Source organism: Fukomys damarensis, unplaced genomic scaffold (assembly GCF_012274545.1).
Source record: "Fukomys damarensis isolate Sample0158 unplaced genomic scaffold, DMR_v1.0_HiC HiC_scaffold_29, whole genome shotgun sequence".
Lineage (NCBI taxonomy): Eukaryota > Metazoa > Chordata > Mammalia > Rodentia > Bathyergidae > Fukomys > Fukomys damarensis.
The window spans coordinates 22,964,893-22,980,082 of record NW_022900941.1 but is presented as its reverse complement, the minus strand read 5'-3'; the positions used below and the strand labels follow the sequence as shown (position 1 = coordinate 22,980,082).

General features: G+C 33.9%; 1 protein-coding gene across 2 annotated transcripts in view; it reads left to right on the top strand.

Moving 5' to 3' along the window:
• The window catches only part of Lrp1b (LDL receptor related protein 1B), a 1,779,190-nt gene that overhangs the window by 993,166 nt on the left and 770,834 nt on the right, over positions 1-15,190 (top strand). For both annotated transcript variants that reach the window (XM_033757153.1, XM_033757154.1), the window contains exons 10-11: positions 3,368-3,511; positions 7,447-7,683. In XM_033757153.1, the coding sequence (XP_033613044.1) occupies positions 3,368-3,511; positions 7,447-7,683 (381 nt within the window). The remainder of the gene's footprint in view (positions 1-3,367; positions 3,512-7,446; positions 7,684-15,190) is intronic.

Here is a 15,190-nt window from a genome sequence, read left to right as displayed (position 1 = left end):
TCCCAATTGTTTCTTAGCACATATTTATTAAAAAATGATTTTAATGATAAAGCTGCAATCTTTTTAAATGTTTCTCAAAAACATAAACCAGTTTTCAACTGTAGGTTAAGAATGTTATCCAATAGTCCATTTAAGCTCAGAATAATATGGCATAAGAAACCACCAAATTTTCATCACCCTTATATGCCTATGCTTCCAATGAAAACTAACCTAGAATTATCTCAATGTTAACATATATTCAAAAGAGAATTATATTGTTACAACTACGTCACAACCTGTTCAATTCTGAATTTTCTGCATAACCTTATGAAAGTTTGATATGTTGTTTCTTCATTTATTAATTATTCATGGGCCTTCTACTAGGTGCCAGGAACTACTCTGGGTATACTGGGAATACAGCAGGATATATAGCCAAACAAAATATTTTTGTCTTTACAAGTTTACATCTTAGAGAAGAAGATATAAAAAAAAAACTACAAGATTTATGTATTACATTAAATGTCATTAAGTGCTACAGAAAAAAGTAGATGAAAAGATAAGGAATTTCAGGAATTGGGGAAGAATACAATTTTATACTGAATAATCAGAGGTAGCTTCATGGAAAAGATGTCATGGAGTAAAGGACTTGACAGAGAGTGGCGTGGAAGTGTCTGTCTGAGCCATAGTATTACAGCTAGAAGATTAGTCAAGCACAGAGGCTATGAGAAAAGCATGGGCAGAGCATCAGACCATCAGAAGAGCAGCAAGGTGTCCTGTGTGAATGAGCAGGGAATGAATATGGAAAAGAGAAATAAACTTGAAGAAGTGGAATCTGTAACAAGTTGAGCCTCTTAGACTATTATAAAACAAACAAACAAAAAACCTTGCTTATACATTTGAGACAGGAATCCTTGGCAATGGACAGAGGAATTTCATGATCTGTTGGATATTTTTTTTAATGAATCATGATAGCTACTGCCCTCACCATAGGCTGTGTAGGAAGAAGGTGGGAAGATTGGAGTATGGTGGGTCATACCAAAACAGTGAAAATACTGAGAAAGAGGCAATTTCAGAATATAGATAAAAGTGGTACCAATAGGATTTTCTGATAAATTGGAGGCAGGGTATAAATAAAACAAGTCAAGGCAGTGGTTTGGCTAAAACAATTGGTATTGAGTTATTTTTGAGCTTGGGGAAACTGAGCAATAATACAGATCAAATTTGTGGCAAAAACAAGCTCAATGTTCATGGGTTATTTTGGTGTCTCTTGTAAATGCAAGTGGCAATATGCAAGGGCCATTCGAATGTAGAGGACTGTACTCAAGTTCAGAGGGAAAGTCCAGGCTGGAGATACCCATTTGGGAGTTATTTGCATGTCATGTAAAGTCATGACAAAGAGTGTGAACACCAGGGAAGTTAAATATATATGCATGGAAAAGAGCTTCAAAGAATGGACATTAGAATAATTCAACAATAAGATAAGGCAAAGAAGTGAAACCAGAAATGGAGATGAGAAAAAGCTTGTTGAATTCAGTGAGCTTTGGAGTTAACATCATGAAGCTCGCTGGGATCTGATGAGGGTAGTTTTGACTGTGAAGTGAATATTTGAGTAGAAAGGGTTTGAGAAAGATAAAAGACAGGAATATAAATGTGATCATAGATAACTTTGAGAAGTGTGACTGTAAAATGAGGCCAAGAAATGGGAAACTAGTTTGAAGTATGGTTGTGGGAATTTGAGTTAAAAGATTTTTATTCTTTCAAGATGGAGAAATAATGACACATTTGTGAGTCCGTGGGCATGATACAGTGGAGAAAGCAAACGTGATGATGAAAGTCAGAGAGTGAAGCACTATTGGTTATGTGAGAGATGTGATCTGGCATAAGTGAGGTTGGAAAAATAAAAGCAACACTCTTTTCAGAGAAAAATAGTTAATGATACATTTTACTTATTTTTTTCATTTAAAATGAGATAAAAATTGAATAAGGACTATTTGTAAAAGCATAACATTATTATTATAAGAAAATTGTCATGCTTTTCATCATAATTCCACATAAATATTGCTATAAAAGAAATATAATGGCAATAATACATAAAGTCTTACTGAAATTATTCTTACCATTTCTGTTCCCTTTGGCCCGTCTTTGTTTATTTGTCCTCCTCATATGATATGTTTCAAATTTTTCTCTTTATTAATGTTTAAAAATTTATGAATATTTTTCTACTCAATTTTCTCATGTAAAAGTGTTCACATTTTCACAATTTCACATATTCACATGTTCACATGCATACTAACATTTCATTTTGTAGTAAAGTTCTCAAAGACAAAGCATTCAAAAATTTTCTTTTTAAATTTCTTCCTCAACCTTTTGTAACAGAGTATCGATAATGACTGGATTATATTTCATCAAATCTAGGTACTTATATGATGAATTGTTGGAAAGAAAATCCTTTCTTTGATTAACTACCAAAACTAGGCTTATGTTTATGTAACTTTAAAAATATATATTTTTTAGCAAATGGCATTTAGAAAAGCGTAAGAAACATGTATGAAAATTTGTCACTTTTCTGCTTGCATGTGAAGAGCTTAATTCAATATAAATATATTTTTATCCCCCATAATTTATTTATTTTTTTAATTTATCTATCTATCTATTTATTTATTTCATTTTACTTTTTTGGTACAAAGGAACAAACTAGAACATTGCAATGCGAGGCAGGCGGCAGAACCACTAGCTAAATACCCAGCCCCAGAATTACACTTTTTTTAAATTGAGTTTATTGGTACATTTTAGGTATACAGTACAATTACATTCATTATTGGAACCCTGTACCTTTACATGACAGGTGGTCTTGGTTCTCATTTTTTCCCCTTGTCCCTTCCCTCCCTTCACCCCCTCCACTCTTCCCCATTTACAACACTTAATTTCTGTTTTTTTCATTTTCTCATATTTTTTCTCTTATTACCTTTCCCCTACCCTACCCACTTTCCCTACACCTTTAGCCCTTTTCTTACTATTTCACAATGTCAGTTATCTCATTAGGATCTTATGTACCATTACAGTTTATTCACACCAGAGAAACTATTTGGTATTTACACATGTATGACTTATTTATTTCACTTAGGAGTATATTCTCAATATGTATCCATTTTCCTATTAATGAGTCTACTTTCAAAAGCTAAACTTGGGAGGGTTTTGACAAATATCTACTTCCTTTTCTACAGAGTTTAAACTTTTTTTTCCATTTGATTGTGGTATTAAGTAGTTGGGTATATGGGATTTTGCTATAAGATTCGCTGTTCTTACACTGTGAAATTTTTGAAATACTAATGTACATAATTATCATGTCTTTGGAGAATTTCAATTGCGGTGTTTTATTTTGTTGTAGTCAAAAGCCACGCATGTGAAGTGGATCCATATGGACTGCCAGGGGGCTGTTCACACATCTGTCTGCTCAGTGGCAGTTACAAAACGAGGACCTGTCGCTGCAAAACTGGCTTCAACTTGGGGAGTGATGGCAGGTCATGCAAAAGTATGTTGTTAACATCAAACATTTTGCCAGCAGCTACTGCTCCCAAATAAAATTTTTAGTGTTAATTAGCCTCATCAACAGTATTAGCATAAAATTTAGGTTAAATTTGCCCCCAAACTGGGTTTTTTTCTCAAAACGATTACTTACTTTTGTTTATGATTATGGGAATGAGAAACTAATCAGGCTATAGTGTCACTAAACTTATTGGTCTTAAGAAAGATTTTAGAATGTTTTTCTTTAATTGTTAGATAACGTTTTTAATCAATAAACCATGTTCATTGGTCGAGCAGATTTTCCCTAAAAACAAAGATGCTAATTTAGCAATAAGAATGTTATTTAGTCCAACAAAAGATGCACATATAGAAAAGCTTCACTGCATTCAGCATCACTAGGAAGAAATTTATTTTATAATTTAGTTTCCCAGTTACATAAAGCAATGTTAAAATATCATTCCCTTCACTAATTTTATTAAAAAGTTTGCTAATGTATATATTAGATATATATTTCTTTTATTTTTGAAATATATCCATATAACTTATTCTTTATTGAATAAGCTGATACAAATATTAACTGCGTTTTACAACGTAATATTTTCACAAAAATTAAGATCTTTTCTTGCAATCTTCATAAGCAAATGTAGTAGAATTATACTCTGACCCTAAGTGGAGACTTCTGATCTTAAATGTCCTCCATATACCATTTATCTACGTTTTCCTGGCTGCTCTTTCCTGTGTCCTGTTAGAGTCTACCTTCCCCATGGCCCCAACTCTTTATTTCTGTCAGGGCTTCTTCTCGTCATCCTTTTGCCATTTATTCCATTTTCTTCCTGAGAACTGAATTAAGACCAGTGAATTTGATATACACTTGATTCAAGGTACAGCTATTTAGAATTAATAGTATATAAACATTTTAAGTCAAGAACTTAAAAAACTCAACTGTGAGAAAATATATGTATTTTAGCATGCTCTTAACGTTTTTATTTGTATTTCTGATTTTGTATTAAATGCTGAGAATACGGTACTCTCAGGACTCGTGTTCCCAAGGCTTCCTAGATAATTAAGGTTACTGAAGCCTCAAAATAAGAGAAGCCATGTGTACATTGCATGTGTACATCATTTTTAAAGGAATCTTCTTGGCACTTGGGACATGGTATATCATTGAAAAGTGCACCTGCATCCATATATACATATATGTGTGTTCCAATGTACACATATGCTTAGAGAAAAGCATAGATCAGAGTTTCATATGATTGACTTATCCTTAATGAAGTATACCATTAGGCTATGTCTATAGTAAATAAACAATTCTAGTTATTTTAAGCAGACATGGATATAATACAAACAAGTGCTTCTAGAATCATTGAAAACCCTAGGATAATAGTAGCTTCTAGATATGGTCCTTCCTAAACCACACCAGGGTATCTGGCTGATAACTAGAACAGCTGCCACTATTGTGGGCAGGACATCAACCATGGGAATGTTAACTTCAAAATCACACCACTTTAGCTGAGATCCAAGTACTAGAACAATTAGCTCCAAAATTATGTCACATCCAATAGTCTTCTGTTGCAGGGGGAGTGGACATTCAGCTCTGTGTTTCCAGATGGTCACAAATGTGAATGAGAAGAAAGAAGACTTGAGTAAAAAGCTCAGTTTCTCAGTTAGATGTGTACTAGAGAAACTGCAAAAAAACGACTCATCTTGTTTCTATTTTCTTAACTGTAGCAGATACATTTGACTTTAGGTACTTAAAGCAAATTCAGAATCCTGGCTTAGGATTCTGTGAAATGCAGTTTTTCAATTTTGTAGAATACACGAAGTAACTTTAAGGTAAATTTTGAAGAATACCTAAAATATGACCACAAGAAACAATGAAGAAAAGAGTTGCCATTCTTATTCAAAGCATACATACCTACATGTACAAACAAATATGCTATCTTGAGGAAATGCCAGCTTTAGCAATGGTACATCCTTTAGAAATAAGAATTGAAAACAAAGGTTCGCAACAATGAGTATGGCGATGCCATCATTTTGTGCGTTGCCAATTGAACTAGAAATTAATATCACAATTAAAGCAGTATTTTGTTATAGCAATAAAACAGATAATATTGTTTGTCATGTTATTTTTCTTTGGATTGAAGAAATTAATTATAAAAATATTATTAATACAAGTTCAGAAATAATCTTAATGTCCAGTGATAGATTACTAGTAGGTTATGTTATATTATCTTACAGGTAGGAACTATTATACTGCCATTAATGCTTCTGAAGATGTTTTAATGACTTTGTGAAATGTCATTAAATTTTTAAATGCATATGTAAGATTCCCATACAAACAAAAGCATATGAGCACATCATATTAGAAAAAATACTCTGAAACAGGAAGAATTTCCCAAGTGAACCAATTCTACCAATATAATACATCTTAAATAAAATATCTTTGAAATCATATAGACCACCAAGAGTCTGTGAGGACAATGAAAAAGATGTTAATATATTTTAATGTGTAATTCCATCTAAGAAAATGTAGGAAATTCTAGATTGAAAAAATATATTCTTATCTCAATATTATTGTAAGGATGAAAAAAAAAACTAACTGGAAAATGACTTAATAAATCATCTTAAATGGGATCATTGTAAAGGTTAAAAGAATAAGTTAACATAAGAAATAATTTAGATGCTATGATTGGATAATTAATATAAAAAATAAAATTGAGTGTTCTTTTTGTATAAGTAAATATATTTTAGAAAAATTAAAATTGCAATAACCACACAAATACTATATAGCACAGAAAATGAATGAACTATATTTACAAGAACCATGAATGAATATCAAGAGTATAATGAAAATAAAATCTATTTTAAAAGATTCACACATGCAATTCAAGTGTGTAAAGTAACATAATAAAAGAAATACGTGAAATACCAATGTAGTTTGGATTGAAGTTATTAACTTTATTAGTACTTGTTTATTATTTTTATTTCCTAGATTTCCTATAATTATTTTACTTCTTTAGTGTTCTCAATTATTATGTGGTTATCCACTCATGGCTGCCTTTTATATACTCAATTTTATTTTATAAACTAGGTATATTTATCCTTTTCATATGGCATATTAATGCTTTTAGTTTTATAGGATAAAAAACTTAGGGTGTGTTCCTAATTGAAGAGCCTGGTATAAACTGGCAGTTTAAATGAATTAATTCACTCTTTTAAATAAACAACCTCAATTCTGGCATTGTACACTCTGGTGACTGTTTTTTGTTTAAGGATTTGGTTTTCATTTTTTAGTTAACTTTGATAAGATCTGTGGTTTATATCGGCTACTGGCAGACAGCATCAGGCTGTAGCATCATAATTAAGATATGAAGAAAAAGTGACACTATTAACTGGCATTGATTTCATTTCTAAAGAGAATAAATCACCTATTTAGGCAACTGTAACATTTTCACATGCAAGTGAATAATAGTACCATGTGGGTCTTGTTTTCTTCTCCCAGTGTATAGATGAAATCAGGAGTGGTATGTTTAAATGCTCTGAACTTTTATCATTGCCAACTACAATGAGTGCTTTGACTAGCACAGTATGTACAGAAAGTGCTAGATTATAAGGCAATATAAAATTAAACATTTTAGATGATTTACTAAATGTCCATTTCACAAGTTACAGCTTATTCAGTAATCTGTTATGCTTTTGCTATGCAGGCAGTTACAAACAAAAGAATAATTAACCAAATATAACCCATTCTATTTTAATTAAAGTAATGCGATTAGCTGGGCTTTTTATATCAAGATGCATTTGGCATATTTTAGAGTTTAATTTTTAGTACTGAATTTAAAATTACTAATTGTGCCAGTTAATTAAACAGTGGCATTCTACAGTGTAAAGAAGATTAGGCATCATCCATTGTTGATATTTGTAATCTTTCTTCTACAGGACCAAAGAATGAGCTGTTCCTCTTTTATGGGAAAGGACGCCCAGGGATTGTTCGAGGAATGGACATAAACACCAAGATAGCTGACGAATGCATGATCCCAGTAGAAAATCTGGTCAACCCTCGTGCTGTAGATTTTCATGCAGACACCAATTATATCTATTTTGCGGACACCACCAGTTTCCTAATTGGCAGGCAAAAGATAGATGGCACGGAGCGAGAAACCATTCTGAAAGATGGTAAGTGACCCTGACAGGCACATTAACGTCAAACTGCAGGATGAGGGACTTTGAGAAAATAAACACAATGTATGTCAGAGTAGCACTGACCAGATCCCAAGTTCTTCTTGCTCATTTAGAAGTATTTTGCTTATTTTATTTATTTATGTGTTTGTTTGTTTATTTATTTGGTTTTTTGAGACAGGGTCTCACTACATAGTTGAGACTGACCTGGAACTCACTATGTAGCCCAGGCTGGTCTCAAACTCACAGTGATCCTCCTGCCTCATCCTCCCAAATTCTGGGATTACTGGCCTGTGCCACCACGCCCGGCTTGTTTTGCTTATTTTGATTGCTCCATAATATATTATATTTACATGTTTTTTTACATACCAGTATAGTAAATTCTTCACTGCAAAAAAATACCAATACCCTATTGCTAATTATATATTTTATACAAGTCTGTGTTTTAGCTGTATCAAAGCCAGTCCCCTATTGTAATGACAATTCTTGTCCATTGTTTCTTACTCTAAAAATCAATAAAATGGAGTTTTCTAGTTTTACCTTTATAATAGAAAGATTTCCAAATCAGCTTCAGTTATTCAGGCCTACTTTAATTTATACATACAGATGTGAAATTATTTGCATGCAAATATTTATGCATATATTTTGTATTTAAATCAGTATACTTCATACATTATTTGAAATAGCAGCAACCAATCAGATAGAAAAAGAATATAACTTTGACATAAGTAGAAAAGATCTCTAATAATCAAACAAATAGGTCACCTTTAAGAGTATTAATAAATGATTCTAATTTCAGTTTTCTCATATGTAAGATCCATTACTTTTTGACTATTTTAGAAATTGATGACTTAAGGAACAATAGTTGTATATTTATCATATGATGGACACTTTACTAGCTATCATAGGAGGCAAAAGTGATTTTAGGAAACAGCTACTGCCTTCACAGAATTCATAATCTGCCCTGAGGATAATATAAGTTCATGAAGAAGTAAAGGCCTTTCAACATTAATTAGTGAAATCAAAGCTATCCTAAAGAAATATAAATACTGTATGATTAATGGAGACTGCCCATATAATGGGAATCCACAGGAAGGGATACCTTTACATGAGGAGGCTCAGAAAACTCCTTGGGCAGAAGTAGGTTTGGGGTTAAAGGAGGAGAGAAGGATATTCCTGCAACCATAAATCTTATGAAATAAAAAAAAAAAGTCTTCAGAAGGAGAAAATATGGGTAACCTAAATGGATCACTGAAATGAATTTTGTTTGTAGGTGATTGTGACAGGAGAATTATAGAAAGTGAAATGTGGTAAGATGAAAGGCCTTGGGTATGAGGCAAGGGGATTTGGATCAGATCCTGAAAGAGTAAAAAATAAGGAATGCTTTTATCCAAAAACTACTGTGAATGAAGTGCTATTTTAGGAGAATCAGTGCAGTATGTGGGTGCAGAATGAATCAGGAAGAATACAGAGCTGGGGAATGATTAAAATTATTTGCATCATGAATAGTAATTGAATGGTGATCTCTCCTATAAGTATTCAAAGGGGAATGAGGGGGACAGAAGATTATTCATTCAGCTCAGCTATACTTTAAATCAAATCCTTAATGATAAGTACATTCTTCACGAATAGCAAATGAACTGCTAAAATGAAAAATATCCTAGCTTTTGTCTTTTTTTTATAGCTTACTGATTAAGACTACACAAATCTACCATGATTTAACATTCTCCAGGAGTGTCTATTTCAACTTAAAGTTTTGCCTTCAGCTGGACATGGCAGAGCCTGTCTGCTTAATGTGGTGGGAGATAGCACCATTTTAGAAACACATGGACTTGACTATTCTTGCTAAGTGGATACGTGGGGAGTATGCTAGTTTCAATCCAGACACTTTCAAGAAGGGCTACAATCTTATTGATCTTAGTTTCTTTAAAAAATGATGGTTCCCCGAGTTCAATCTCCGGTACAAAAAAAAAAAATGATGGTTGCTATGGCATTGGTAAATATTCTGGCTAATAACCCTATTTTTGATTACCATATCCGACCAATAACATTTCCGGTTCTTTGCATCCCATCACAGTAACAGAGTTCAACTCTAGCATCCACTGTGCAGCTTGGCACAGGCCGAACGAGAGTTATGACAACATTTTTTCAGATTTTTACAATTGAAATATATTTAATATTTTGGTATTTCTATGCAAGAAACAGCTTATTGACTTTTTTTCTAGTTTATATTTTCTTTCCACGAAGGTTAATAATAATATATATCACAATACAAAATTAACAGGCCCAAACGCTGCCATTCAGGTTAGGATTCTTCTTCAGGACTCAAATGGAAATCTCGAAAGGGCAGAGTGGGGCTCTACTAACAGTCTTGTTGTCAGCAGAAGACCCCAGATCCTGCTGGAGCCAACAGTCAGCTACTTGTCGCTGTGGGCAAGCATGACCTCATGTCAGTGTGCGCTAGCTTGATCTGGACACTAGGTCGGAGCTTCAGACACTGGTCTCTGCTCCTGGCCTGCCTCAGTTGCTGGCCTCTGGAGCTCCTTAGGCTTATCAGTTCTGGGTGTTTATTAATCTTTCTTTGGAAACCAACCACTCTCATCACAGTATGTGAGATAAAAGAAGTTTACAAGATTTTGAAGCCCCTAAAACCCAAGAAATAAATCAAGAGGAGGTTCACAAGGACCCCAAAACAAGTCTATTCTAGCAGGACTTTTGCTGCAGCACAGGGGGATCAGTACGCAGAAGGGAGCCATTGTAGACTAAAACCCAAGTGCTAGGGAGTGATGCTTATGTAGCAGCTTGCAGGCCCATGTCAATTCCAGGCAGAACTGAAAGCTTGCTGTGAGTGCTCAGTATGTAAATAAATGGCCCAGATCCCTCCCCTGATTTTAGCCACTTCAAGGTGCACTGTCCATTCTAGAAAAAAACAACAGTGGGATCTTAAATGGGCCTGAGACAGGGAGGGCTGCCGCACTGCCTGATGTCAGAGTGGCTGCACTCATGCTGGAATGGAAAAGGAGAGTGTGATAGCCAGGGAAGACACTGAAGCAAACTGTCTCAGTTGCTAGGGGGACAAAGGAGAGCAAAACTAAGCTAGGAGGATGGGCTTGCTGGCTATAGGCCAGTCCATACGCTCCCTCCAGCCGGCACGGAGAGCAGTGACAGTCCGGTGCCTTTCTTCTGTCTGAAAAATGTAGGTTTGTACTGTCAAACGACAACTGTGACTCTTGAAATCAGAAAAATTAAACTTTGCATTTTAACTTACTTAACTAGAATGCCTATCATCCAACCTCAAGATTGTGACACAATGCTTATTTTGACAAAAGATTCTGTAAGCTTGGAAAATATTCTAAGCCTTAGGTAAATTTGCAAAGCTTGAAGTATCAGGCTATAAAGATTTTACTATTTATAATTAATACATAAATATCTTAACCACCTTCAGATTATGTTCACATTTTTTATATAAAGAAAAATTCAACATTTCAAACAAATGAACAATTTTCATTCATGTTTTGGACTATGTTTTTCTAGGAAGTTTACTGAAAATTCCCTAAATGTGTCACATCCTATCAGATTTGTTTATGAAATCTTGTAGGCTGGAAGACTAGCTATAAGAGTAGAAAGGCAATTGTTTATTTGAAGCAATTACATATATTTTAATAATTATGGAAAATATCTACACAATGAAAATCATTACTGATTTAGGAAAACAAACTTCTGTAAGTATAAAATAAGGAACAAGGCATAATTTTTTCACTAAATGGGTAATGGGAGTTGCCAGAAACCCCTGCAGTGGTCCTGCTGGCCTCCTGCAAGCCAGTCCCATGTCCCCGAGATAGGAAAGTGGGAATTAAAAGAAACACAGAGACAGAGACTTGAGAGAAAATGAGTCTTCAGCTGATCTAAGCTGCTCTGGGCAGCAAAGTCAAAGGACTTCCAGGACATTTAGTGTTTATTCATCACAAGTGTGGGAAGGGGGGAAACTGGGCAGACCTTGGGACACCTGCTGATAACAAGTACCAAGAAGGCAGAACTGTAGAACAAGGACACAAGCATATCTTTGTAGAAGAGAACAAACTATTAATTCAGAGGGGAAGAATCTAGCTGGAGTCAGTTGACCTGACTTGGAGTGAACTCAGCCAAGCTCTGCTATTTCCAATGTAACACCATGGAATTGTGGAGGGGTGAGACGTTTGTGCCACTATAGCCTGCTGATACGGGATGGAGGTGTCTGCTACAATTGTTGTGAATTTGGATTCATTTCTTTCTGTTCCTTTGTTGATTTATATCTGGACAATAGATGCCGAGTGAGTGTCTTCTCTTGACCACATCCTCCACTCGGTGATAGGAATGCTGCAGAGAACTAAGCTTCCGAGACAGCGTAGAGCCAGTCATAAACAGATAATAAAGAGGGTCACACACAGAAAACAGGATAATAGTAAGTGCTATGAAAACACAAAGTAGAATATTATGGTAGATTCTAAAAGGAGTTTAAACAGGAGGCAAAATTTATAAAATGGTCAGAAAATGTAAATTAGCCATTTTTGCCAGATACAATTTTTTCTAAAAGAATAAAAATATCTTCTTGATAAGATTGAATTTGCTTTTATATCCTGGGTTTCTTGTCCAGGATATATTGTTATCTCAGGAAGAATTATAATTTTCAGCAAAAAGAAAAAAATAATATACAAAACTTTACTATTCAATTTAGTATTTCATGCATTCCATTGCACCACTATTTATTTTTAAACTGTAGATACTAATTATACTTGTACATACATCCAAATAAAGGATATGTTAAAATAATCTTTCATATCATTATATATATATATATATAATATTAAAAAATGACAAAGCATTTTCCCATATTTTAAACTGATTAAGCTAGCAGCCATAATAGAAAAACTATAGTTTCAATAAATCTTATAATTCTACTGAGGGTTTAAGGTCACTGTTTTATATAAAAGGTAGATTTCTTTACTAAAATTTTTCCATAATAGATATACAGAAGTAACATGGGTGGAGAAGGTTTAAAAATTTTACCATTCCTTTCTATGACTATTAATGAAAAAAGAAGGGTTCTTTTTCCTCAAGTTATGCTACAATTTAAACAAAGAAAAGAGTAAGTTTGTACAACTCTATTTCTCCCCAAATGTGGCCTTTATAATTTCAAATAACTACATGCTCAATAACACAAACATTTACTATAAGTAACAACAAGTTTTGTAAAATATTTTCTCTGCCTGTTTTCTTAATTTTAGATTACATCACCTTTTTTGCTGTTGGTAAAATCAATTACAGCAATAACAGCTAACCTTCTACAACTACTGGATATTGTCATTGTTCCATTTCTGTGCAATGCCCCATTTAATCCACTCAACAACCCCCTGAGGCTGGTATTATTATTTACTCCACTGCATAGATTGGAGCTTGCATCTCTAGAAGATGAAGTACTTTATCAAAGTCACATATCCAGTAAGGGAGACAACTTGTTAAGAGCTGAAAGCTCTTAAATTTTATTATGGTTGCAATCTGAAAAGTTATACTGCTATACTTTTGTGGGTATCAGTAGAAGACATGAAACTTTTGAGACAAAAGGCAGGTATTACTAAGTCAAACAGCTAGCCAAATAACAGTAATTTTTCTGCAGGATCCTACACCCAACTCCCCATTGGACAACACAAAGGTGCCATCTCACATGTAGTTAAACAGCTCCATTTTTTTTCTAATTATAAGCATGCTTACTCACTGCTCCAGAGAGAGTTACTTCTCTAGCTTCTAAGACTAAAGCAAATCTGCCCTTTTGTTCAAAGACAGGCATAATCTTTATAATCCCAGACTATTTACCTTGTTAACATGTTTGAAAGCAAGTGCAGAACAAAGGCACTTAGTTTCTCTGCTTCAAGGATGGCCAGAAATATGAACAAATAATAGAAATTTGTCTCTGAATGATGCTGGAATGCAAGTCCATATGGTCAGAAGAAAAGCCCACAGAAGATATTTGCATCCCAATCCTTGGAATCTGTACTATTACTTTATATGTATGGCAAAGGGATTTGCAAACATATGATGATATTATGGATCATAAGATCAAGAGATCATCTTGGATCAACTGGATGGGCTCTAAATATAATTGCAGGAAATTTTTAAGAGGAAGGCAGGAAGAACAAAGGGCTAGAAGTAATGACTATCCACACAACACACTAAAGTGATACGAGGAAAGAATCAAGAGCCAAGGAATCCAAGCATCTTCCAAAAACCTAGAAAAGACAAGAAAGTGAATTCTTCCCTCAAGCCTCCAGATAGAATCTGCCAATGTCTTTACATTAGTGCCATGAGATTAATTCCACTTCACTAAAATTTTTGTAAAGTTTTAATCCACTAAGCTTGCGACAGTCTGTTAGTAGTAAGATAGGAAACTAACAAGAGCCAGTACTGTTGACATCTGTGCTGTATAAAGTCAGGCAGTTGTTACTGTGAGTTCTACTTGACATGAGATTCTACATTTCTCCACATCCCCAAGTCTTCCTTTTATTTAGATATTTAAAGGGGCCATTAAGTTAAAAAGTAATGAATAATTTTGGTCAACATCTGCGGTAGGCTCTCTCATATTATGAAAAAAAAAGTGTAGTCAAAAATGCAAGAATTTTCTCCATTTATTTCCTCCAAATAATGTATTTATATATAGTCTGTTGACATATTATCAAGTAATTATTATATTGCATGGTTGCTTATCCAGTACTGGAAGGGTCAACTGTTTTCAACTCAGTGAGATCTCTGATGAGCTGAAGTTCTTCCTGTTTTGTTTTAAAAAGTGTGGTATTATATTTCGTCCATCAATTATCATTTAAGAACTCATCATTCTGTTACTCAGATTGCACAACAGCAAATGACACTGAACTTAAAACTAATTTTTTACACCTATAAATCACATCTAACCTCTGGATTTCAATGAACTTTACCACTTAACTAGAAATATTTAGTGCCTTATAAAAACCGAGTTACACAATAATAAAACAAGTGAGCTAACACCATTGAATTATTTGAGAAAGTTCCTGTGTGCTTCAAATAGTACTAAAACCTTACAAAACATTTTAAAATTAAGAACAAATCTTTACATTTTGCTACTAAATTTCAGGTGGATATCCATCTTATTTTTCTACTCTTCACTCTGAACTTTCTCAAAAGAAAAGCTTCAAGACACTGAGAATTGTAGACTCTGACCAACCATTAAAAGAAATAATGAGTACATTCTTCAGTCATGGGACATTTCCTAATTAAAACTGTTAAGAAAAGATTTGCAAGTGCTTCCAAATTTGAGAACCTAATAGTTATAGTTCTCCCACTGAGTAGCAAGGACCTGACTTACTTGCATACAATGGCCCTTAGTGACTGCGAATAAGGTGCTAGCAAAGAATTTACTTGAGATTTAAATCTAGAAGATAGTGTATGGTTTCATCATTAGTTTGTAAGTGCATTCTTCTCATAATGTTTATGTTTC